The sequence below is a fragment of the Capsicum annuum genome, chromosome 9 (genome assembly GCF_002878395.1).
Source record: "Capsicum annuum cultivar UCD-10X-F1 chromosome 9, UCD10Xv1.1, whole genome shotgun sequence".
Lineage (NCBI taxonomy): Eukaryota > Viridiplantae > Streptophyta > Magnoliopsida > Solanales > Solanaceae > Capsicum > Capsicum annuum.
The window spans coordinates 155,199,416-155,226,784 of record NC_061119.1 but is presented as its reverse complement, the minus strand read 5'-3'; the positions used below and the strand labels follow the sequence as shown (position 1 = coordinate 155,226,784).

Here is a 27,369-nt window from a genome sequence, read left to right as displayed (position 1 = left end):
TTTGATAAGGTCAGTAGATTTCCTTGGTTATATTATTTCCAGTAAGGGTAATTGAGTTGATCCACAAAAGACAAAAACAGTAAGAAACTAGCCTAGACCTATTTTTCTGTTAGATATTAGGAGTTTCTTGGGTTTAGATCGCTATTACAGACTCTTTGTTAAGTGTTTTCTTCTATTGCGTCTCCCATGTCAAGATTTACTAAGAAGAAAGTAAAGTTTTAGTGGTTAGATTCCTGGGAGAAAAGTTTTCAGGAGTTGAAGACTCAACTCACTTCAGCCCTAGTTTTAGTGTTACCTGATAGTACAGATGGTTTAATTGTGTATTATGATGCCTCTAGAGTTGGTTTGGGTTATGTTTTGATACAAAGAGGTAAGGTCATAGCCTATGCCTCTAGATAGCTTAAGCCTCATGAAAAGAATTTCCCTACCCATGATCTTGATTTAGCTGCAGTTGTGTTTGTTTTGAAAATCTGGAGACACTATCTTTATGGGGTGCATATTGATATGTTTACAGATCATAAAATTTTGCAGTATATGTTTACTCAGAGGGAGTTAAGTCTTCATCAGAGAAGGTGGTTAGAATTGTTAAAAAAGTCTAACATGCATGTGTTGTATCATTCGGGCAAGGCCACTGTAGTGGCAGACGCCCTTAATAGATTGTCTATGGGCAGTGTTGCTCATGTGGATAATGATAAGAGAGAGTTAGTTTGGGAAGTTCACCGGTTATCTAGATTGGGTGTGAAATTGCTTGATTCAGTGGAAGGAAATGTTTGGGTTCAGAGTAGTTTCGAATCTTCTCTAGTTTTAGAAGTAAAAGAGAAGCAAGATAAGGATTCTAGATTGGTCAAACTGAAGGAGTTAGTTAAGGACCAAAAGGTAGAGCTTTTCTCCCAATTGGGAGATAATGTATTGAGATACCAGAGTAGATTGTGAGTGTCATGTGTTTATGATTTGAGACAATGGATTATGGTGGAAGCGCATGGTCTGCGTTATTCTATTCATTTAGGTGCTACAAAGATGTACCACGACTTGCAAAAAATCTATTGGTGGAGTAGTATGAAGAAAGATATAACAAAATTTGTATCCAAGTGTCCAACTTATCAATAGGTTAAGGTAGAGCACCAAAGACCTAGTGGCGCTTTGCAGGAGTTTAGTATCCCCACTTAGAATTGGGAAGATGTGAATATGGACTTTGTGACTGGATTACCCCATTCGCATCGTCAGCATGATTCAATTTGGGTGATAGTAGACAGGTTGACTAAGTCAGCACATTTTTTACCAGTTTATACGTCCTACATAATTGAAGATTATGCTAAGTTGTATATCAGAGAGTTAGTCAGGTTGCATGGAGTTCCTTTATTTATCATCTCTGATAGGGGTACTCAGTTTACCTCTCAGTTTTGGAAAGCCTTTCAGAAGGGACTTGGTACCCAAGTTTATCTTAGTTCAGCCATTTCATCCACAGACAGATAGTCAGGCAGAGAAGACCATTCATACTTTAGAGGACATGTTGAGGGCATGTGTTCTTGATTTCAAAGGCAGTTGGGATGACCTTTTGCCATTGATTGAGTTCTCTTATAATAGTAGTTACTATGCTAGTATTTGGATGGCTCCATTTGAAGCTCTTTATGAGCAGAGATGTAGTTGGTTGGTTCGAAGTGGGTGAGGCCTCTTTTATTAGGCTATACATGGTGTTTGAAGCCATGGAGAAAGTTCAGTTGATTAGATAAAGATTATAAGTAGCCCAGAGTCATCAGAAATCTTATGCAGACGTAAGAAGAAGAGATCTTGAGTTTGAGGTTGATGACCTTGTGTATTTGAAAGTTTTACCCACGAAGAGGGTAAAGAGATTTGGACAAATGGGGAAGCTTAGTTCCCGATATGTAGGCCCTTTTCGGATTTTGAGTCCTGTTGGGAAGGTGGCGTATGAGCTAGAGCTACCCGCTGATTTATCATCAGTTCATCTAGTGTTTCATGTTTCCTTGATGAAGAAGTCCATTGATGATTCAGCTATTGTAGTTCCTCTAGAAAGTATAGATATACAGAATAGCCTCTCATACGAAGAACTTCCAGTAGAGATTCTTGACCGTTAGATTCGTAGAATAAGGAACAAAAAAGTTCCCTTGGTCAAAGTTCTATGGAGAAATCAGTTCGTTGAGGGTGCTACTTGGGAAGTAGAAGCAGACATGCGTACCAAGTATCCTCATCTCTTTTCCACAAACTCAGATTTAGCTGAAGGTAATAGTCTTCCTTTATTTAGTTCTTTTCCGGTCTTAGATTCAGCCATAAAGCTATTTTCATGTAAATTCATGCACTCGCAGATCAGTTCAATAGCTTCGTAAGTTTTAGATTCAGACATGGAATATATTTCAGTTGTGTATGATAGCTTTTAGCCACAAAATTGTCAGTATATTTAGATTTATGAGCTACATTTGAGAATGAATGTTCCCAAGGGGGAGATATTGTAATACCTTATACTTTTCCTAGCTTAATTTAGCCCTTAGAATGTTAAAGAATAGCTTCAAAAATGGATAACTTTTGTTACACATAGAATTCTCCATATTTAGACCCTCCATTGTGTGGGAAATTGAATTAGCTTTCCATCAATACCAAATTCGCCTAAATTCGATATTCAGTTGATAATTTATGGTGTTTTTAGTAAAGTAGTGTGCTATTTAGACAAGCACCACATCGCGGTGAAGGTTTAATTTGCATTCATCAAAATCCAGTCGACCTTCGTGATTGCCCCACATCGCGTTAAAGTCCCAGGTCCCAATTGTCAACTTCCAGTGGCACACCGTGATGGTGGTGCATCACGGTGATAGCCAAAATAGGGTTCGTCCCTTTTCCAGAGGCTCACTGCGATAGGCCATGTTTCGGTGATGGCCAATTTCCTAGTGTCCTCTTCTAGTGAGCCACCATTATAATGGCGCATCGCGGTGGCATATAAAATTGGGAATTTCTCTTTTATTTCAAATAACACCCTATACTTTTATGTAGCTTAAATTCAACCCAAATCCGACATCCAAGCGAAGAGTTAGAGCAATTTTAGTAAGACATTGTACCACCTAAGCCATCAGCGCATTGTGGAACCAGGAAAAATGGCAATTGTCAAAAATAGTGAGCCTCCGCGAAGGCTCAATTTCAGAATTGTCCTTTTCTAGTGTTCTGATGCGATACCATTGCGTCACAGTGAGCTTCCAGGTCGCGTTCAAGGTGGCAACGCGATTGTACCGCATTGCGCCACCATACAATTTTCCAATCATCATTTTCTAGTGGCCTAGCGCGATAGTGGCGCGTCGCGCCAGGGGTCTAGATCGGGAAAATTTTACGAAAAATTAAAGTTGCACCCAAGGTTAAAACAATCTTTTTCCATGATTTTATTCTACCTAGATATGGGATTTAAGCCCTAAAAATATGTAAAATCCTTCATTATTCACTTTTCCCCAAAATGAAAAGGTAGTTCTCTCTCAAGAAAACAAACCCTAGCTCTCAAGAATTAAGGTCAATCCCAAGAATTTCTTCAAGAACTTCAAGAATCTCACAAATTAAGGTATGTTAGATGCTCATCTATGGGTCCCTTCCACCCATAGAGTCAAAGAATCCATTTTTAAAACTTCAAGAATTATGATTCATGATTTATATGTATGAAATTGAATTGTGTTCATGTTTTGACATTTATTGAGTTTCAATCCAACATTAATGGTAGATTCAATGAAGTTGTATAGCATTTATGCTGAATTGAGTAATCCCCATGTTATAATCCATGAATTTGCAAGTTGATTCTTGTATCCATGTTAACCATAAATGTTTATGATCTAATGAACCAAGTATGCTTTCCATGTGTTTGATAAATTGTCTATGAGAATGAAATAATGACATTATAGCATGCTAACATGTAATCCTCATTTATGTACAAGTTAATGCATCACAAGTGTTTGATAAAATGTCTCTATGAATGAATTATGACCAAGTGAACATTGTTATGTTATTCAAGATTATGCTTTGCTTTACTTTTCATGTTATCGAGTCCTAGGGGAATTTAATACCCAATAATCTAGCTGTTATTTAGAGCCAGTGTTAGTTATAGAATAGTATCAGTTATGTCACCATTAGTAGTACTCTCAGTCCATTACATAACTCAGTAGAATGCAGTCAGTTATAGAACTTAGGAAAACTCAGTAATCTCAGTATTAGTCCCGTCCAGCTGAGTGTACTCAGTTCAGTGTCTTTCAATTTAGAGTAGGATTCAGCACCGAGTGAGCCTAGGGATGGAGGTACACCTGTTAGTTAAGACTGGGTCCTAGAAGCAATCCCTAAGCTCTAGAACTACGTAGCTAGCGTAGGTTATGAGATGTCACCCGTTAGATAGGACTAACATACTTAGGGATCACCCGCTAGATTAGGACTGACTCCACAGCAGTTGTCTTTACCCATGGCAGGGTACTGACACCCTTCCAATTGGGGTTATAAATTGGACCCCAGCTCAGTTATCTTTTGTTATTTGGGGCATGTCGGTTAGATGATTACCTTCCATAGTTTTAGTTTCAGTCTTCAGTTTAGAACTCAGCTCAATTTTACAGAATCAAGATTGTCAGACACAGTCAATCAGTATCAGTAATTCAGTTATCAATAATTTCATATATCAGTTATACAGTTATCAGAACTCAGTACTTAGCTTCAAAAAAGTTCAGTTATAGTATACACATACTCTTATATTCAGTTACTCTATATTATTTAGTCAGTTATTGTTCATATATATGAACCTTTGCATTCAGCCTTACCTCATCTAGCATACCAGTACATTCCCACATACTGATGCATACTTTCCTGTGATATGATGTTTCATATTATAGGTTTGGATGCTCAGGTTCCCAACCAGGCATAGTAGATTTAGATTCAAGCAACAGCAGCATATTTAGCAGTGAGTCCTCATCATTCAAAGACATTCTGTTATTTCATTATCTCAGTAGACTCAGTATTTTAGTAGATGGAGTTAGTTGGGGGATTGTCCCGTCAACTCTTATTTCAAACAGATTCAGTTAGAGGCTTTTCAAACTAGATTTCCAAATAGTATTCAGTTTTATAGATGTTATATTTTATCAGTATTTTAGATGTTTTGAACCTTATGGCATTTCAGCCTATAATTCCATATTTATTTTAGTACTATTGTTCAGTGCTCATAGCAGATATCATTCATGGGTTAGCTTGTAGTTCTTTGGGGTTTTAAGAACTATGTAACGACTAGGGGGTAGTCCCAGTCGTTACATTTCAATTTCGATTAAAAGGTTAAAAAGGCCAATTTGGTTAAATCCCAATCCCCAATTCGTCAAAACAAAGAATTGGGCCTATTCTAAGCTCTTTATGCTTATTTTCATCTATTTTCTCTCAAAGAAAAGACCTAGACCTCTAAACTTAAGCTCCAAAAAATAAAATTTCCTCCATTGTTTCTCTAAGAAAACTCAAAATTAAAGATTCCCAAATCAAGATTTCATCTCCAAAAGAACAAATAGAGATTCAAGTTGAAGATTTCTTAGAGATTTCATCAATTAAGCTATGTGGGGTTTATAAATAAGGATCCTCTTTCATCCTTGTGCCCAAAACTAGCTTTAAACTACAAATTTACATAATTTTCTATGAAATTACATGAGATTTGAATTAGGGTTCATACCCAATGTTGTTATTTGCAAGATTATAAGTTTTTAAGAGATTTTAAAGTTGAATTGCATGACTATTTTCAAATTTTCATGCCTATGGAAGTAAATTTCAGATTTTGAATTGAATTATCATTATTCTCAATATCAAGCATGAACTTTTGATGTTTTGACATGAACTTTTGATGTTTTGACATGAACTTGATGCATAGTTTATTAAGCCCAAGATTATATGTTGATATTTCCATAAAGAAGATGCTTTAAGAATCCTATGATTAGATTATTTACAAATTTTCAACAAAGCTTTGATCTTTTGATCCTATGATAAGATTTGGAATCCATCTGACAGATATATTACAGATTTTAGAAATCAAAATAGTTTATTCACAGATTGAATCAGATAAATGCATAATTGATTTTCTAATAACCCTTATGCTAGCTTTTAAAGTGGATTTCTAACAGAATGAGTATATAGATTAAAAAGGAAGAAGTATTTAAAATCGAGTTGGAAGTATGGGATTAGCGTGCCCTATCTTCCACAGAATTATTAGCCAATACAGGTACAGATTATCAGATTATACCCTTTCTATATGGATGACAGATACAGATGTGATCACTTATATTAGGTTATACTCCTTTGTAAAAGTAAGACACTTCTTCCCATCGTGAGGCTTTCCCTATAGGGGAACAAGACATTGGACTCTATATTATCTCACATGGTTTATGTTGGTTAGAAGAACCTCTTTTGCAGAATAGTTTTTAAGAGAATTCCCTAAAATTTTAAGCTTACAGCATAACAGAAAAGAATAACAGAAAGTGTAAAGGCTCACAGCTTTATTCAGATTATGCTTTACATAAAGATATTAGCTACAAACTTCAGCTTTTAGATTTCAGACATAGAAGTGAGTCCTTTCTACACTTAGACAGTATGTTTTACATACAAAACACTAGTATAACTTTTAAAACTAAATGTTATGACTCAGTAGATTTATAAAGTATGATTTGTTATTCATGATTACAGATTTTAGTATTTTAGATATTCCAGCTTGTGTGAGTTATTCACATTTAGCATGTATTATTTTATAAACTATGATGATGAATGATATTATTGTTTTACGTATGCATTTCACCCTCATATACTCAGAACATCCTCAAAGTACTGATCCACATATACGTCGATGTGCTACATTGTCTTATAATGTAGGTTAAGATGCTTAATTCTAGTAGCGTGAGTAATTTTGAGCATCTCTACCTACATCTCAATAGTTGGTGAGTCCTCATAGTTCAGGAACGTAGTTACTTATATTTTCAACTTAGATGATTTAGTATTCTTTCCAAACAATTTGAGTCAGCTGGGGGTTTGTCCCAATGGCTCTCTAGTTATTAGTAGTAGAGGCTTATCTGACTACTAGATACGATTCAAACTTACAGTATTTGTTTTTCTTTCATTATATTTAGATTATTCTTAGTTAACTCAGATAGTTTTTCATATTTAGCATGACTTTTATGTCTATATTTCCGATATTATGGATTTAGATTTACTAAAAGGCAAACAGGGTTAGCTTAAGTCTACTCGTAGCCTTGAGTATCGTGTGACATCCTGATACCAGGTTTTGGGGCATTACACAGACGCTCTTAGTAGACTGTCTATGGGCAGTGTTGCTCGTGTGGAGAATAATGAGAGAGAACTAGTTTGAGAATTTCACCGATTAGCTAGATTGGGTATGAGGTTGGTTGACTCAGCTAAGGGGAATGTTTGAGTTATGAAGAGTTTAGAATCTTCTCTAGTTTCTAAAGTGAAAGAGAAGTAGGATAGGGATTCTAGTTTGGTCAAACTGAAAGGGTCAGTTAAAGACCAAAAGGTAGAGGTTTTCTCCCAAGAGGGAGATGTATGTTGAAGTACTAGAGTAGATTGAGAGTTCCATGTGTTAATGATTTGAGCCAAAGAATTATGGAAGAAGCGCATGGTGCGCATTACTCCATTCATCCAGGAGCCACCAAGATGTATCGCGACTTACGGGAAGTCTATTGGTGAAGTGATATGAAGAAAGATATAGTTGAATTTGTATCCAAGTGTGCAACTTATTAACAGGTTAAGGTAGAGCACCAAAGACTTAGTGGCATATTACAGGAGTTTGGTATTCCCACTTTGAAATGGGAAGAGGTGAATATGGACTTTGTGACTGGATTACCCCATTTGCATTAGCAGCATGATTTGATTTGGGTTATAGTAGAGAGATTGACCAAATCAGCTCACTTATTACTAGTTCACATGTCCTACACAGCTAAGGATTATGCTAAGCTGTATATTTAAGAGTTGGTTAGATTGTATGGAGTTCCATTGTCCATCATCTCAGATAGGGGTACTCAGTTTACCTCTTATTTTTGGAAAGCCTTTCAGAAGGGTCTTGGTACCCAAGTTCATCTTAGTTCATCTTTTTACCCAGAGATAGATGGTTAGGCAGAGAGGACCATTCAAACTTTAGAGGATATGTTGAGGACATGTGTTCTTGATTTCAAAGGCAGTTGGGATGAACACATTCCATTGATTGAGTTTGACTACAACAATAGTTACTATTCTAGCATCCAGATGGCCCCATCTAAAGCTCTTTATGGGCGAAGCTGTAGGTCACTAGTCAGTTGGTCTGAAGTGGGTGAGGCTTCTTTGATTGGTCAAGACATGGTGTTTGAAGCCATGGAGAAAGTTCAGTTGATTCGAGAGAGATTGAAAGTATCTCAGAATCATCAGAAATCTGATGCAAACGTAAAAAAGAGAGATCTTGAGTTTGAGATTAATAATCTTATTTATTTGAAGGTTTCACCTATGAAGGAGGTAAAGATATTTGGTAAAAAGGGGAAACTTAGTCCCTGGTTATAGGTCCCTACAGAATTTTGAGTCGTGTAGAGAAGGTAGGGTATGAGCTTGAGTTACCCTCAGACTTGTCATCAGTTCACCCAGTGTTCCATGTATCCTTATTGAAGAAGTGCATGGACTATTCAACTGTTATAGTCCCTCTAGAAAGCACAGATATTTAGAATAGTCTCTTGTACGAAGAGCTTCCAGCAAAGATTCTTGATCAACAAATTCGTAGACTAAGGAACAAAAAAGTTCCCTTAGTCAAAGTTCTGTGGTGAAATCAGTCTGTTGAGGGTGCCACTTAGGAAGCAAAAGAAGACATGCGAACCAAGTACCCTCTCTTCTTCTCTACAAACTTAGATTCAGTCAAAGGTAACAGTCTTTCTTAACTCAGTTCATTCCCAGTCTCAGTTTCTTCCATATGGTTATCTTTCTGTCATTTCATGCACTCACAGATTATTTCAGTAGCTCATCATATTTTAGATTCAATCATATAGTTTTGGTTCCAGTAGTGCATGCCAGTATAAAGTCTCATTTCTCCAGTATCTTTACTTTAACTAGTCTCATTCAAAGACGAATGTTCTCAAAGAGGAGATATTGTAATGCCCCATATTCTTTCTAGTTCAATTCAGCTCAAGGGGAGATATTGTAATACCCCATATTCTTTCTAGTTTAGTTCAGCTCAAAAGAGGCACATTAGAGACTTAGGACCTGAAATTTTAGCTAAGTGTTGAAGATTTAGTCTCATTTTTGACCTTTAAACTTTGACGACTTTATTCTTGACTTTTCTGACCTTGGAATGTCAATTTTAAAGTTGTTTCATGATTAGGGTAGTCCCATAGTACCTCCGGGGTAAGTTTTGGAATTTTTGGAGAAGGATTGAGGTATGTTTGATTGGCCAAGATAGAACCTCAATGCAATATCGCTGCACCACATAGATGGCTGGGTCAATGTAGATGAGTGCTTCATTGATCGCGTCGGTACCCAATTTTTATGTGCTAAATGATGAGTTATAAGGGGCATCTTAGTCATTTACCCTTACCCAAATCCGCCCAAAACACACAATTTTAGCCTTAAATAACATAGATGCTTCATTATTCATCTTTTTCTTCTCCAAGAATAAAAGCCTAGCTCCAAGAATCAAGAACAATTTAATAACTCCTACTCCAAGAAAGCTTATAATCAAAATTTATGGGTTCAAGAACTTCAAGGAGAAGTTGTAAGAACACCATTAGAGAGTCAAAGTTTCAAGCTTTTACATTCAATTTATCAAGAAAGGTATGTGGAGTTATGAACAAGGATCCTCTGTTATCCTTGAGCCCAAAACTAGTTTTTAAAGTTGAAAGTACATGAATTATATGATTTACAGTTTAGGTTCATACCCAATTATCATTATTTGAAGATGTTGATGTTACAAGTGATTAAATGTTAAATTACATCTCTACTTTTGCATGTTTATGTATGTGAAGTGATTTATATGTCTTGAGAGTTGAATTTCACTATCTGGACTAGAATTATGCAAGAATTTCAAGATTTTAATTATTGAGCATGGCTTTATGATAATTTGACATGAGTTTGATCATGGATTTTAAGCCCTAAGTATGAGTATTGATATTTCAAGAAGATGATGCCTTTAAGCATCCCATGATTAGTTTACATTCAGATTTTTTAGAAAAAATTTGATCTTTTGATTCTCAGTTAAGATATGGAATCCACTTCATAGTTTTGATTACAGTTTAAAGTAAATAGATGCATAATAGGTTTTCATTATAAACCCTTCTGCTAGTTTTAAAGTGGATTTCCTACAGATCAAGCATACATATTTAAAGGGAGTAGTATTTAGCACCGAGTTGGGTATGGTTACATGCCCCAGAACTATGAGCCAACATAGGTATAGATTATTCAGATTATTCCTATTTCTATATGGATTATAGTCATAGATGTGATCACTTATATTAGGTTATACTCCTTGGCAAGAGTATGACACCTCTCGCCAATATGACGTTTTTTCATAAGGAAACTAGACGTTGGACACTATGATAGCTCACATAGTGTATATCGGTTAGAAGAACCTCCCTAATAGTAAAGCTTTACAGAACAGTTTTTAAAATAATTCCCTATAGAACAGAGTAATTGTAATAGAAAAGAGCAATAGAAAAGTTTTTAGAAACTAAGCGTAAAGGCTTACAATTTTAATCAGATATTTTTTTACATAAGTCATTAGCTATGAGATTTCAATTTTTAGTTTACATATACAAAGGTGAGTCCCTTTACACTTAGCTTAAATGATTTGAAAATGGACTTTACTCGGTCCTACTTCACTAGCAGAAAGAGTAAAAGTACAGTTTTCAGAACTAAATGTTATGACTCACTAGATTTATGCAGTATGTTTTTCTATTCATGGTTATGATTTCCTTCAGTTTTTTAGATATTTCAGCTTATGTGAGTCATCTACATTTAGCATGCATATTTGATGAATTTTGATAAAATTGAGATATTATTTCTACTTATGCATTCACCCCCACATGCTCAGTACATTCCAAAAGTACTGATCCATATATATGTCTGTGTTCTACATTGTATTATAATGTAGGTTCAGGTGCTCAGTTCCAGCAGCGTGATAGATCATGAGAATATCTATCTTCATCCCAATAGTGGTGAGTCCTCATAGTTCAGGGACCCAGTTATTCAGATTTTTAGCTTCCCAGATTAGTCTACTCAGTTATGTTAGACAGTTCAAGTCAGCTGGGGGTCTGTCCTAGTGACTCTCTAGTGGTAGCATTAGAGGCTTGTCTGACTATTAGATACATTTCAAATTTTCAGTGTTAGTTCTTCGGATTTTCTTAGTTAAGTATTTTCCGACATTATCTGCAGATAAACTAAGTCCAGTTCAGATAATATTTCAGTATTTTCTTGGACCGCATTCTTATATTACCTATTTGAGTCATTAGAATGAGTAACGGGCTTTCATGGTTAGCTTGGGACTACTTGTAGTTTGGAGCATCGTGTGGCATCCTGGAACCCATTTTCGCGGCGTTACATCTTTATGGTGGAGTGGATTCTTATCATTCTTGAAATAAGGACAAATTAATTTAAGGATGAAGGACTTGGATCAAGAAGTTTATCAACGAATTACTATGAAATTGAAGAACAGAAGCACGAAAAAAATCAATCTCAAAAAAAAGTAAAAAAAAATTACTTATGTTGCTTAATTTGAGGAATCAAAGAAAGAATTTGATGATTTAAACTATTTAAGAAGTAATTAAATATGTTTACTCGCTAAATAGTTGAGAAATCGAAGGAAAAAGTGTAAAAAAAAATTATGGAGTTTGGACACTTAAAAAAAAATTGGGGTCCCAATACTTGGGACCTTTACAAAAAAAAACTAATTGTTAAAGTATGCAGCAAATTGGCCTCTAAAGTTGAGGCCCGCTGGTTGTCAGGAACTGGGGAATTGTCGACCGCTACTAACGTGGCACGGAAGGTCCCTTCTTTCACATTGGTGTATATATGGTGCTGACGTGGTGAGGGTTGACTGGTCAACTACTGATGTGGAATTTAATTTATTTTTTTCAAATATTTCTCTTTTCAAAATACCACAAATAGCACCAGTAATACTTTGACCTTAAAATTTTTGGATCAAATTGTATTTTCCTATCTTCTTCTTTAAGAACAAGATGAACAAACTCAAGCACACCAACAAAAATCTCAATCATCACTTCATCATAACCTCATCATTTTTTCTTCAAATTTCATGAAATTTTCACCCCACGTATTTTTTTCAACACCACAAATGCACCGCACTAATTTTTGACCTTCAAAATGAAGCCAAAGTTTTAAAGCTCAAAAATCTTTCAATGATATCTTCAAATCTACACCTTCAAATCATGTGATATTTAAGATTTTGGTGCAAAAACACTAGAGAATCAAGAACTAGTGTCAAAACAACAAATCAATATTTAAAAGTTTGAATTTCTAGGGGATTTTTGAAAGATTTTTTTGTTGAATTTTTTAAGAGATCAAAATCCCAAGATAAAGATTTATTGAAACAAACCTTAACCTAGACTCTTGATATCAAAATAATAAGAATCAAATAGAGAAGAACAAAAAGAAAAAGGAAAAAAAAGAAGGATATGTAGATTAATATCTAAGTACTAATATTATGGAAAATAAGACACTTGATACCCTCACCTCACAAATTATTTCAATACTTAAACATAAGCCCTAGCTTGAACAATAACTGAAACAAGAACCACAAATCGATAATTCTTTGATTAATCAAGTCAAATTTACCAACAATTCCAAGATCAACATTAATTAATTCATCAGTTATACTAATTACTTCACTAATTTCCTTGATCAACACTAATTAAATTTTTTATACATTATATGTGAATCAATTTTTGCTCCATCTTATGATATATATCAATTTTATACATATATAAAATTTTATCTCTATTCTGTATTTAATATACTTTTTATATGCATTGTTTGGTACTGTATGTATATATGTATTTATCCATTACTGCATACTGAATGATGTATATCTTATTTGTATTGTATGTGTGTATATGTATTTATACATTACTGAGTACTGAATGATGGATATCGTATTTGTATTGTATGTATATTTGGTACTGTATATATGTATGGTTTATATGTGTGTATATGTATATATCCACTACTGGTACTAACTCTATAAATCATTTTGTATTATGTGTATTTTTTTGGTACTTGATGTATATTTTGTATTGGTTACATTATATTCATATGATATTTTATATATGGAAAATGTAAAATATTATGTTAGGAAACTTCCTTCAAAATCACCCCACAAGTGTTGTTACTCCAACAATAGTATAATAGTGGATTTGCAGGACAAAATTTATGTTGAGCAATTTGAAAAGTTTTGCAAGACGTCTTTTGGGATCTATATATGTATGCATGAGTGTTCTGTTCAAGCACTACTAGTTAGGTAGGGCTGGGCATATTTTGGTTTAAATCGAAAAAACCAAAAAACCAAACCAAAATTTTAATTGCGATTTGGTTTTTCAGTTTTTTGGATTGGTTTTGATTTTCAATTTTTGAAATTTGGTTAAACGATTTGGCTTTTCGTTTTTCAAAAAAATAATTTGGATAAACTAATTAACCAAAATTCTATAAATAATTAATAATATATATTTTATTATATATATATAATATTTAATATATAATAATATAATATAAATATACAATAGCAACCCTAATAACTAATAAGTAATAGTACATCACATACAACTAACAGCATACATTAGTCCAATAGTTGAACAATCGATCGAACCATAAACCGCCGGCGAGATCATCGTCTGTACAACAACACCAGAGTCGGCGACCAGATGACCATTGTGGGTTGCAGCTTGTAGTGCTGACTGTGATCTTTTCGGCAGTGACCACTCTTATGAGTTCCGACTGTTTATGCAAACTTATGCATAATGAAGTTATATGTTATGTTAAACTTATGGTTATATCAATTTAGTTTCATCCATGTTGAGTTATTTATATCTGAGAATGAAAAATAGTTATGAAATATTTTTTAAAAAAAAATTATTAATTTTAAATGTTCAGTCATAACAAAGAGAGGTTCACTACTTTAATATTCAAAATCAAAATAAAAATTCAAAATAACCAAACTAATTTGTAGAAATCGAATCAAACCGAGTTTATTTCGGTTTGGTTATAGTTGTCATTTTTGTCAATCCAAAAATTGAAAAACTGAACCGATATTAAACCATCAAATCGAACAAACAGAATGCCCAGCCCTATAGTTAGGTACTTTATGTCTCTGGGGTTAGAAGATATTTCCAAAGATGCTCTATTGATATATATAAATAAATCCCTACTTATTTCACGCTTAGAAAATTTGCAATTATAATAGGGTTAAATTCTTTTGGTAATTAGATGAATTTGTAATAGAAAATAAAGAGCCTAACAAGATTATTTCACGGTATTTTGGAGGTCAAAAAGTTGTTAAGAAAGTAGTTTTGGTCAATTGCTTTGACAACCAGGAGTGGAGTGAGGGTAATGATAATGATGTTGTCAAGATAGCTTTGTTGTATTTCATTAATACATACAATTTTTTTGGCAAGAAGAATTGTGTATCAGTCCATAAGCTTAATTTTTATTTGGTTAAGGATGGTCAGTACAAGGATTACCCATGGGGTAAAAAATATTTTTAAGGACTTGGAAAAATATTAACAGTATTATAGGATCCATGGTATGCCACTTACTATGGAAGTTTGGCTTTATGAGTGATGCTTTATTGTTGATCCAAAAATTGCTATCAAACATGCTAACAGAATCCCAAATTGCAAAATGATAAGACCACTGACAACCGTCCTCAATTCAAGGCTTTCATCAAAGGCATTTTAGCTGATGTTGATAATCTGATAACTATGAATGTATTCTTACATTCTTTCAACTACAATTTACATATATTCAAAATACGCTAATTTTTTATTATTTTCTAATTTTATACACGAATAGAACACCCATTTTAAGGGAACTGCAATTTTATGATTGCCTTCAGAAGATGCAGTAGCAGATACAACCTCACACAATATGTCTTCAAATGATGATTCTCAAGATGCTCCCCCAACTATAGTAAAGACAAAGGAAAAAAATTTGGTGTTGTATCTTCTCCATTCTGTAAGAAACAAAAAAAAGTAAAGTCTGCACCTTTACCTTCAAATATTTCTACCAGATCATCCTCAAGAAATACACCAACAAAACTAAAACCCCCTGAAACTTTAAAAAAAAAAAGCCCTCCCATTTCTATTTAAAAAGCCTCACCAAACAAGAGATCATTATCTCCTATTGCAAAAATCAGACAAAGAATATTGTGACTCAAAAGACTGTTCCTCGAAGGACTTTTTCTAAGCAGCCGCCATCCTACAGATAAAAAAATATGTGGTCAAGCCTATTGTTAAACCAAATCATTCAATATCCCCACAAATGTACCTTATAGTAGCAAGTCATATGAAGAATCCAATTTGGCTAAACAATTAGCCATTTTTCAATAATCGGTACATACAATTTTAATTTTCTTGAAAACTTTTCTACCTTTTTTCACATATTCCTTCTTGATACTCCATCCATTCAAAAAGAATGACCTACTTTGACTTGGCGCAAAGTTTAAGAAAATAAAGAATACTTTTGAATCTTGTGGCCTTAAATTAAAGTTGTGTTAAATTTATCAAAATGCCCTTTAATCTTGTGGTCCTAAACATGCCATGTGGAAAGTTAAAATTAAATTATTGTCAAAAAAGGAAAGGAGTCATTCTTTTTAAAACAGACTAAAAAGGAAAGTAGGTCATTCTTTTTTAAACAGAGGGAGTATTTGTTTTAAAGGTGAAGATCAAGATCGATGATTTGTGTAATTTGATAAGCGACAACTTCAAAAGTGTTATGAAAGTTATCAAAGCAAACAACACTGTTGAAAATGTATTTATAACAACATTTACTTTCATTATTGTATATATTTAAATATAGTGTATATACTAGTATAATAAATTTCATTGACGGGATTTTAATGCTGAAGTTGCAGCTGATATACCTACGTTTTCTCAACCATCACTTCAAGATATTAGCGTTGCTCATTCTCGTAATCCAAATTAGCGTGATACTTCTACCATCGAGCTACAACAGGTACCAATGTATAACTGTATTTCAAATTATATAACTACATACATATGCAATGTATTAATATTTATGTATGTTTTTATTTATGTATTTATTATCTAAAAAAATGCATGAAGTATAAATTAGCCCATCATATTTTGTTATTTAGACGAATGATGACATACAATTTAATAAAGTGTCAAAGAAAAAAGAGGTATATTCATATTAATGTATAACTTTTTTAGACACATTGTATTCATATTTTTATATGACATAGTGTATTCTATAATTTTAGATAATTGAAGAAAATTCTCCTCAAATAGATGTCAAAATGTTGATCAAAATATAGGTTTTTCTTTCTCTGTGCATGCCAGCAAATATAAAAGTGATGAACAAGTGATTGAGGTTGATGGTGTAACTATATTAGGGCCTTAGACTGAATCAAAAAGACCTATAGTTAGGCTGAAGTGGACTTACAACAAAAAGGGCCTATGATCGTCTCCTACTTGACTATTTAGACCTACGTAAAAGCAACTGGGCAAGTTCTAGATTCCTCTACACCAGGAACTCAGTAATACCTCACGCACACATGCGCATGGTTACGTTGCTAAGTACTACTTATCCATTTATGAAACTATTTACCTTAATTTTTTTATTCGTAATCCTAATTCCATTATCAGAGTCACAACGGTTTCACACACATATACATCACACAGCATAAAAAATTTAGGAGGGGTTTCAACTTTTGAACACAATTTCATCAAACACAAACACTCAGCATAGTGTTCCCAAATTTCTAAATTAGAACAAAAATCACAATTTATTACAAATATTTTCAAAATCTATTAAAAATCAATAAAAACAATTTTTTACCATAGGTGCCAATTTTCTCCCTATCTCAGCACCTTGTCAGCATCGAATTTGCAAGTCATAATAGACTTTTAGCTACTTAAATTATTTTTAGCTACTTCTAGAAATTTGGAAAAAGATATACCCCCACCCTCAATTGAAAGTCCTTCCACTGTCCCTAGTGCTAAAAAAATGTAAAGTAAGGATGAAAGGTCATACCTAGATACTCAAGGCGCCGGGTCAACAATATCAGCGTGTGGGCCCTCAAATCTGGTCCCACTATCATCAGTAATTATCTCATCAACTATTGAGACTAAATCATCAAAATAGTTGGGGGCACAACACTGTCCCGTTTTGCATCAATAACAGGTGGTCTCGAACCACCAGCTCTAGCGTCCATCTCACGGACCCTCGTTTCCCAATCCTACTCATCTTGAAGACAGTCTGCCTTAGCTTTATTCATAGCCTCTTTCTCCTCGCACCTTTTTTTCTTTTTTACTCTTGTTTAATCTCGGGTTATCTCAACTTTTGGCTCCAAAATAGCCTAACTATTAGGAATATGGACAGTGGGCACCACTATCTTAATCACGAGCTCTGAAATCACCGGTCTATCATACAACTCAAATACCATCTTCTTGATTTTAGCAACTTTCAATCTGATCCCAGTAATATCAATCGTCTGCCCGCTACTAAACTATCGAGTAATCCTCGACTTAAATTTATCAAGCCGCCCTTGGACCCGTCTGTCCTGGTTCATAAACTGCGTACAAGCCAGGGATTCTTAGCCTCCAGTGAGGCTAGTATAGTCATGGCCTCCACCATATCGCCTGCAAAATCATGATAAGTCCAGAAGGCATACCTCATGGCCTGGGTGGCATAGACTGTACTGGAGGTAGATCACTAAATGTACCTGTCACATCGGTCTAAGTAGTCTCTGTCTGTCCAACTATCTCAGCTCCCTCGATAGTCCATGTCGAAATATATCAGCCATCAATTCTGCTGCTTACCTAGCCTGTTGGGCCAAAGGGTTGGCTGCATCTTTAATCAGGCCTAAGTTAGTGGTGTTTGTGGTCTCTAACACCTAATTGATACCTGGTAGTTCTTGTACTCCCGCAGCCAGGCATATCTATGTGATCTTGCAATTATATGACAAGAGAGACTTCTCACCTCCTATAGCTCGGTCTCTCAACTTTTGAGTTAAGAACTCACCAATATCAAAATAGTAATCGGCTATGAACCCGACTATCATAGCTTCCCAGACTGGGGTTAGAACATTATCTCCCATGTTTGGATAAAACCTATGTCAGGCCAATGTCCACCATGCCTTACCCTCAAAGTTAAGGGAATTCTTTTTAATCTTCCGGGAGACCACCCTTGGGCCTCCAACTACCCATACAGTGTTTTGCCCGTTCAAAGCTATTTGCTCCACAATCCATCTAAATAACTCCATCTTCTCCTCAGAACCTAGCATCTTTTAAGTTATTTTTCTCATTTCTTCTATCTGATAATCCATCTCCTTAGTGTTTGTCAAAGGTTGATACTCTAATTCATACAAGAACCAACCAATAGTATGCGAAAAATGGTCTACTCATACTCCCTAAATAGCAAGTAAAGCAATAGGCTCACCACTCTTTCACAATTGTCCTTGTGGATATTATCTTTGAAGTTCACCTTTCTAGTCTGCGTAAATTTCTCGTACCAGTACCTCGCTATATTTTTCAAGTACTTTCAAAACCATATGCCTAAAGCACTTCTCATACCTGGGGATCTACGACATCCCAGTAGTCATCAATTTTCACTCTAGATATATCATCCTCAACCCACTGTTAAAAGTATCTTGCATACTGGGTTACCCCTATCATTCAATGATGGGCACGGAGCAGTGGTAAGTGCAAGTGAAGGATCCTGTCGGTCAATCGAGGTGGCATCAACCTCTTCAATACTGTGGATATTTTTAGAACTGGCTTTCTCCGTACTCGATTCAGCATCATTATCAATATCAGGTTGTGGTATATAAGGAGGAGAGGTAGTTGAATTTTTTCTTCTTGGACCTCGTGAAGGTGTCTCCTCCAGGAGTGCAACCTTCTTCCCCTTGTTAACCTTTTTTTCCTTTTGGGGAATCATTTTCTGTTGTTGTGCCTTCATATAGGTCACCACTACTTTTGGATGACATAGAGAACTCAGAATCAATGGATTCTGAACTAGTAGTCGGTGCCTTCTTGTTTCCCTTCTTAGCCACTTGCTTAGTAGCTGATGTGTTCTTAGGAGGCATAGTACCCGCAAATACACATTAGTTAGTAAATAAATAAAGAAAATAAAGCAAAAATAAGAAACAAAAGTTCAATGTGCATGTTTTGTTCAGGGTATGAGTGGGGAATGCAGGTCCTATCAACTGGGTGCGACTCATATAAATTAGTCGTATCCTACATAGTGAATGAACAATTACTCATTGGTATACTTAAGACTCCTCCTAACTAGTCACACCGACTAGGTATAACGTATTACTAACTATCGTAAGCAGATAATAAATATTTTTATAAAATCTTATTTCTCTCGGGTCAGTACAACTAAAGCATATGAGTCGTATGGATTGGGTACGACTCGTTTAGGCAAGTTAAATCCATTCCAGAACTTTAAATTTTTAAACTTCCATGTTTTCAATGGGTAAGAGTCCCATTACGACCCCATTATCAGTGGGTACGAGTCGTAAGGAGTCTCGTATCCACTGCAGCATAAAAGTCCAACTTTAAAGTTTGACTCCATATAAAATTTCCCAAAATACCCACTAATTTATTCAACAATATTACTCATTTCTAGTCAAAATATCATAAAAAATTAACACCAAAATTCAAGTATGTCCCCAATCCCCATGTTCAACCTAAAACCCATGAACTATGGTATCAACATTCAATGCAAATGCAAAATCAACTCAAAATAAGTTCAAGCAATCTCACATTTTCCATTTTATGCAAGATATCATGAATTTAAGTTTGAAATACTTACTTTAATGAGAAAATTAGGGTTTTTTAATTCTTCAAAAATTTCTCCAAATTCGTGCTTAAATTTGAGATCCGCGCAAGATGGTAGTTAATTTAAGTCGTTTTCAAGTGATTTAGTGTGTTAGGAGCTTGAAATTTAGGCAAAAATGGAGGTGGGTATGAATTTTGGCTATCAGGTAACCGTCGGGTACACTATTTTCTTTTACATCACTTTATCTGGGTTGGGTTGACCTGCGACCCTGACCTGGTAAGCTTAGGTATGAGTTTGTGTACAAATCATACCCAGGATTACGGGTCTTTTCTTTTACTCGTGTAGACCTGGAGCCTTACCTGGGTTCTAGTCAATACGATCCAATGTGACGAGTCGTGCCTTGAGGGTATGACTAGTTATAAGAGTCGTATCCACTCCAGAAACTTTTACCTTATTCTGCTTAGTCTCCCAGGTCCATACGACTCCTACTTATGAGTCGTACCATCTATATACGACTCATAAATACTTCATATAACCAAACTTTTTGAATTTTTCTGGGTGTCTTCAACACTTCTTATTCTTGTACACTGAACAAGCATATTAACCTATAAATAAATAAGTACAAAAATATGGGTTGCCTCTCATGCAGCACTTGATTTAACATCGTGGCATGACATGTCTAAGTTGGGTACTCATATTTCACCAACTAGCCCATGAGTTGCATCCTATGCAGTGCTTGATTTAACATCGCGGCATGACGTAATTGCCTTAGTTACTCAGTTTTCACCAAGGTCAATTTCAAAAACTTCATTCAATTTTTCATAATTTGCCATATAGTTCTTTACTCTTTTCCTGTTTACCTAAAATGGGGCTTCACCACCCTCTTCAGTTCTAAAGCACCATAGAGATAAACTTTTGTAACCATGAATGGACCATACCCTCTAGACCTCAACTTACCTAGAAACAGTCAAAGCCTTAAGTTGTAGAGCAATATCTGGTCACCTTTTTTGAATATTATTTTCTCAATTTTGCAATCATAAAGTAGCTTCATCTTTTCCTTGTAAAGTGCAAAACTTCTGTATGCCCGATGTCGGAATTCATCCAACTCATTCATACTCTTTACCCTTGACCTGGCTGTATTTTGCCACTCAAAATTCAGCTTTTTCAAAGCCCAAAGTGCTTTATGTTCAAGTTCAACGAGCAAGTGACACACCTTTCCATACACTAACTTATAAGGTGAAGCACCAATTGGGGTCTTGAATGCTGTTCGGCAAGCCTATAATGCATCATCTAACTTTCATGCCCAATCAGTCCTATTGGCACTTACTCTCTTCACCAAGATGGACTTAATTTCTCTATTGGACATATTAACTTGTCCACTAGTCTGCGGATGATAATGTGCTTCCACCTTGTGTTTCACTGTATACTTCTCAAGCAGACGTTTCAATAAAAGATTACATAAATGTGACCCTCCATCACTAATTCTAGCACGGGGCATGCCAAATTGAGAAAAAATATTCTTTTTCAAGAATGCAATGACACTACGTGCTTCATTGTTGGGAAGGGCAATTGCTTCCACCCATTTAGAAACATAATCTACAGCCACAAGTATATACTTTATGCCCAACTCGCAAGAGGACCTATGAATTCAATACCCCATACATCAAATAATTTCAATTCTAAGATAGGAGTCATAGGAATCTCATGGCGTCTAGAGATATTACCTTGTCGTTGACATTGATCACAAGTAGAAGAAAAATCATGTGCATCTTTGTAGATTGTTGGCTAATAGTACCTACATTGCAAGATCTTATAGGTTGTGCGGGTTCCTCTAAGATGACCCCCAACTGGCGAAGAATAACAAGCCTCAAGTATACTCATCATCTCCACCTCGGTATGAATCTACGAATAATCCAATCCTCAAAAATTGTGAATAAACAAGGCTCATCCCAAAAGAAATTCCTTACCTCTTGCATAAACTTCTTTCATTGTTGGAAGGAAAGATCTTCTGGGATTAGATCACTGGTTAGATAATTTGTATAATCTGCAAACTATGGAATTAGATCTTAGGAAGCTGCTAATATCTGCTCATATAGAAAACTGTCATCAATCTCAAGCCCATCTTCAACATTCTACATATCTTTCTCCTCTAGTCTAGAGAATGATCCGCAACTTGATTCTCAGTGCCTATTTGTCCTTAACCTCAAAATTAAATTCTTACAGCAATAGTACCCACCTAATCAGTCTAGGCTTTGCATCCTTTTTCATCATCAAGTATTGCAATGTTGCATGATCAGTGCACACAATCACCTTTATCCCAATCAGATAAGATCTAAACTTCTCAAAGGCAAAAACCACTACCAACAACTCTTGTTTCATCATGGTGTAGTTATTTTGAGTAGGATTTAGTGCCTTGCTAGCATAATAGATGGGATAAAGGATCTTTTCTTTCTGTTGACCTAGTACAACTCCTAAGGCCAAACCACTCGCGTCACACATAATTTCAAATGGCAAGGACCAATCTGGAGATATAATGATAGAAGTAGTCATCAACTTCTCTTTCAAACATTCAAAATCCTTCGAGCATGCTTCACTAAACTCAAACTTTAACTCTTTTTCAAGAAGCCTACAAAGAGGGCTGGCAATCTTAGAGAAATCCTTGATAAACCACCTATAAAACCCACCATGACCCAAGAAGCTTCAAACACCCTTCACAAAAATTGGTGGAGGTAATTTCTCAATCACTTCAATCTTCACTCTATCTACCTCAATACCTTCTTTTGGAATTTTTTGCCAAGCACTATACCTTCATTGACCATAAAATGGCATTTTTCCCAATTAAGTACCAAGTTGCATTCTTCACACCTTCTAAGAGCATTCTCAAAGTGAACTAAGCAGCCATCAAAAAAATGACCAATGACTAAAAAATCATCCATAAATACTTTGATGGTGTCTTCTACCATGTCGGTGAAGACTGACATCATACATCTCTGAAATGTTGTTGGGTCATTACATAACCCGAATGGCATACGTTTGAATGTGAATGTCCCATAAGTAAATGTGAAGGTAGTCTTTTCAAAATCATCAAGTGCAACAATAATCTAGTTATAACTTGAATAACCATCAAGAAAATAGTACCATTCTCTGCCCGCTAACCTGTCTAACATTTGGTCCATGAAGGGCATGGGAAAATAGTCCTTTTAAGTCCATGCATTCAATTTTCTGTAATCCATGCACACTCTCTATCCTGTGAATGGTCTCATTGGAACTAATTCATTCTTCTCATTTGGCACAATAGTATTACTATACTTTTTTAGAACATATTATACTGGACTGGCCCACTTACTATCAGAAATAGAATACACTACACCAGCATCCAACAACTTAATTATCTCTTTCTTCACCATCTCCTGCATAGGAGGATTGAGTCGATAATGATGCTCTATACTTGGAATAAAATCCAGCTGAAGTTGAAATTTATGAGTACCCAAACTAGGTGAAATACCCACAGTATTTGCAATGGACCAACCTATGGCCCTCTTAAATCTCTTTAATACTGATATAATACTTTCACTTCTGAATGTATCATATCAGCTGAAATAATAATAATAGGCAAAGTGTTGTTGGCCTCCAAAAATACATATCGTAAATGAGAAGGAAGGGCCTTTAACTCTAAGATAGGTGGCTCCTCAATGGATGGGAAAATAGGTGAAGTATTCTATTCTACAAATCAAGATCAAGGTTCTTTGGTGCATATGTATATCAACCACTCCCAGGAAGTGCACACACCATCTCATCATACTCTTCAATGCCATCACTATCAAAGTTTATGATCACAGTTACAAGAGCTTCAACACCTAGCCTCTCTTCAATAGGAATAACAACATCAGAACCATCATCCAAAAAAGTAACTGCATCAATATCATAGAATGAATATGCCTTATCATTATACACATCAATTACAAATATCACTCTGAACTCATCTAGTTACTTCATATATTTGCATACATTGAATATCACCTGTTCATTATTGAGTCTAAGCATCAGATGTCCTTTCTCCAAATCAATCAACATCCTACCTATAGCCAAGAATGTTCTTCCTAAAATAACTAGGACTTAAAAGTCTACTTTGTATTCTAAGATCATAAAATCAGCAGGAAAGATGAAAGAAGCCACCTTTACTAGTACGTCATATAGAATACCAACTGGCTTCTTCATTGTCCTATATGCCATCACTAGTCTCATGATAGTTAGTTTGGGAGCTTCTAACCCCAACTGTTTGAATACTGCAAAGGTTATAAGGTTGATTCTTGCCCCTAACTCACATAATGCTCGAGTGAAGTTGAAAGATCTAATAGTGCAAGGAATGGTGAAAGCACCAGGATCTTTCTTCTTCTCTACCAATGATTTAGTAACTACAGCACTGCAATGATGAATATTGTTAACTAGCTTATAAATTACTGACCTTTTATTGGTGATTAAATCTTTCATGAATTTTGCATATCTTGAAATTTGCTGCAATTCCTCTACAAGTGGTATATTGACTAACAACTTCTTTGACATAGAAAAAAATTTATGATACTTACCCTCTTCTTGTTTATTTTTCAGCCTTTGAGGAAAGGAAGGAAAAGGTATCAGAATAGGCTTCAACATAGGCTCTTCAACCCTGTCTTTTCTTTGTCCTCTTTACTACTGCTCTCTACATCAATTAGATCATAATTATTTTTATACTTATTTATAGTGTTAACAATTGGTTTTAAGGTGGTTTTACCACTCCGAGTGGTAATGGCATGGCAATGAGCATCATTCTTTGGATTTTAAACTATTACTAGGGAGAGTCCCTGATTGCTTCATATTCACTGTGGATGACATATGACTGAATTATTGCTCTAACTATTTGATTGTTGTAACATGTGATTTAACTTTTTGATTTAGGCCTGATAGATTGCCTTAATGTCCTAAAGACAGCTTTCTTGACTTTCTAGTTCTTTGACTAATTTTGACAGAAGTGCCTCTATTCTAGATTTTGAATCACGACCCCCAGGTGGAACATACTTATCACTCTTCTCCTTGTAGTTGTCTTTCTGACGCCAATCAGCATCTCTCTCTACTTTTATCTCTGTATCTATCATTATAATAGTTCTGACATTGATTCCCTTGCCTTTGGTCATGAAAATCTGCCAACCTACAATCAAGATACTTTGCCTCCTCTTCAAATTAAATCTCAAAAAATTTGAGGTGGATGTATGAGCCCTAACTGAATTCACTTTCTCAGCACCCACTACTGTAAATTGCTTAGTAAGAAGCCCAATATCTGTCCAAAGTTGAGCAACCTCTTATGTGACTAGATCATTATTTTCTCTATAATCACCAGCTACTCTAATAGAATATGCATCTGCACTACATTCAGCATCTCTCATATGCTATCCTCTATTGGTCAATGAAATATTATCTAGCATCTCTTGCACATACTTCCACCGAAGTTGCATAAATGTACCTTTTGAAATAGTATCTGCCATTGCTCTTGACCTAACATTTAGTGATCTGTAGAAGATTCCCAATAAATTTGACCCTCTGATTATATAATTAGGTACCATGCTCAGCTTCTTGTTGAATCTAAACCATGCCTCATACAAGGATTCTGCAAGTAACTGTCTGAAGTTATAAATTTTATCTTTCAACTATAACATCCTTCCAAAAGGGAAAAATCTGCTAAGAGACTGTTTCCGCAACTCATGCCAAGAAATGATTGAGCCTCTTTGAAGTTTCCTCAACCATAGTGATGCTTCTCCAATAAGCAAAAATGGGAACAACCTTAACCTCGAATCTTCTTGGTCCACCACCGGAATGGTATAAGATGTGTAGATCCCAGTAAAGATAGCAAGATGTAGATTCGCATCATCAGTTGTTGCTCCTGAAAACACACCCTTTAAGTTCAATAGTTGGATCATACCACTAGTAATGTCAAACTTGACATTGAGGAGTAGCAGTGGAGGAATAATTGCTCCTATCTCAGCTAATTCAATATATCATATATCCTCATTATCCTCTCCGTATGGTTACAGAGGATGATATGTAGGGATCACTAGAAGTCTACCTCTCTAAAATCTATCACCCACTTGCCTCGGCCTGACTAGTTCTTTATTCTGAGCTCTCCGAGCCTCTTCAGCTAACCTAGCCACTTTATCTTCTCGTCTCTCTCGCTCTAGAAGTTATTGCATTTTTATGTCTGCAATATTATATGGATCAAGTGAAGCAAGCGGGATTGTTGCATTTGGATCAATAGGTGACGGGTCTTGACCCCTAGCAGTAACACCATCATAAACTTGTTCTACTATTCTTCATGGTAATTGAAGACTTCTATTTGGCTCTGGATCAAAAGGGAGTAAGAGATTTCCTCTTCTCCTAGTGTTTGACATACACTGGCGTATGCTAAATCAAAATAGAAAATAAAACCCGCAAACTTCACCAAATTCAATCAACAAATTACACTGTCTTCTCCGGGGTTGGCATCAAAATTTGATGTCGCCCAAAACTAACCTCCTTAGAAGTATTCTACAATTGATGTCAAATATAGTAACCGAACTAGATTGGGGTTGAACACATGGGGAAGATGCTAAATAGTTGCTTTGTTTGATGTAATTCAGGAGCAGTACAGAAAAGTAAATGGGGGGATTTTAGTATCAATCGTAAGTAGTAACCAAGTCTTAAGTGCTTTTGAGTTGTAAATAATAGAAGAGGAACACTAGGCTTGTGCTTCCCTAGTTTATTAACTCTGTAAATTTCTCGTGATCAACTCGACTATTTTATTATTCTTCATGAAAAGTCTACGAGATAGGTATTATCGACCATCTTGTGAATGTAAAGATAAATCTCACCCTTTACCAGTTCAGTCTCAGGGTGTTGCCTTGTTGCTCCTTGTTCCGACCTCAATTCACTATCGTCTTTTGAGTTCAAGTGATTAGATGATATGGCAAGAATTATAAGGTGCAGGTGAATCTCAAATTATTGTCTTAATATCCTTTTCCCAATCACAAGCTCCCTTGTGAAAACATTTGCAAATATAGGCTACTCAAGATTTTGCAGCAGCTATGAGATTAATTATTGTGAAGAAGATTAAGATACATGAATAAACCCTAGAATAGATGAATATGACACTTTCTCTATATAGATAATCCACCAGGGTTTCCACAACCCTAGTCAAGGAGATTAGCCGCTCATATTCATGCAAGAATCCATATTATCAATGAAGGAAACATGTACTTAATTGCACAAGAATAAGATGAATAAACTCCAAAGTCTTGAATTGAATAAAAACCTAAAATCTCAAGAATAATTGTAAAGTATGTGAAAAGTAATAAGAATAATGTCAAAGTATTTAAC

At 35.3% G+C, this 27,369-nt stretch overlaps 1 protein-coding gene across 1 annotated transcript; it reads right to left on the bottom strand.

Moving 5' to 3' along the window:
• Positions 1–20,953: 20,953 nt before the first annotated feature.
• Positions 20,954–25,118, bottom strand: LOC107856869. The gene is made up of 6 exons (XM_047396318.1): positions 25,042–25,118; positions 24,163–24,409; positions 23,776–23,925; positions 23,333–23,396; positions 21,314–21,582; positions 20,954–21,262 (listed from the first exon to the last, which is right to left on the bottom strand). The coding sequence occupies exons 1-6, from the start codon at positions 25,116–25,118 to the stop codon at positions 20,954–20,956; spliced, it is 1,116 nt and encodes a 371-aa protein (XP_047252274.1).
• Positions 25,119–27,369: the final 2,251 nt, after the last annotated feature.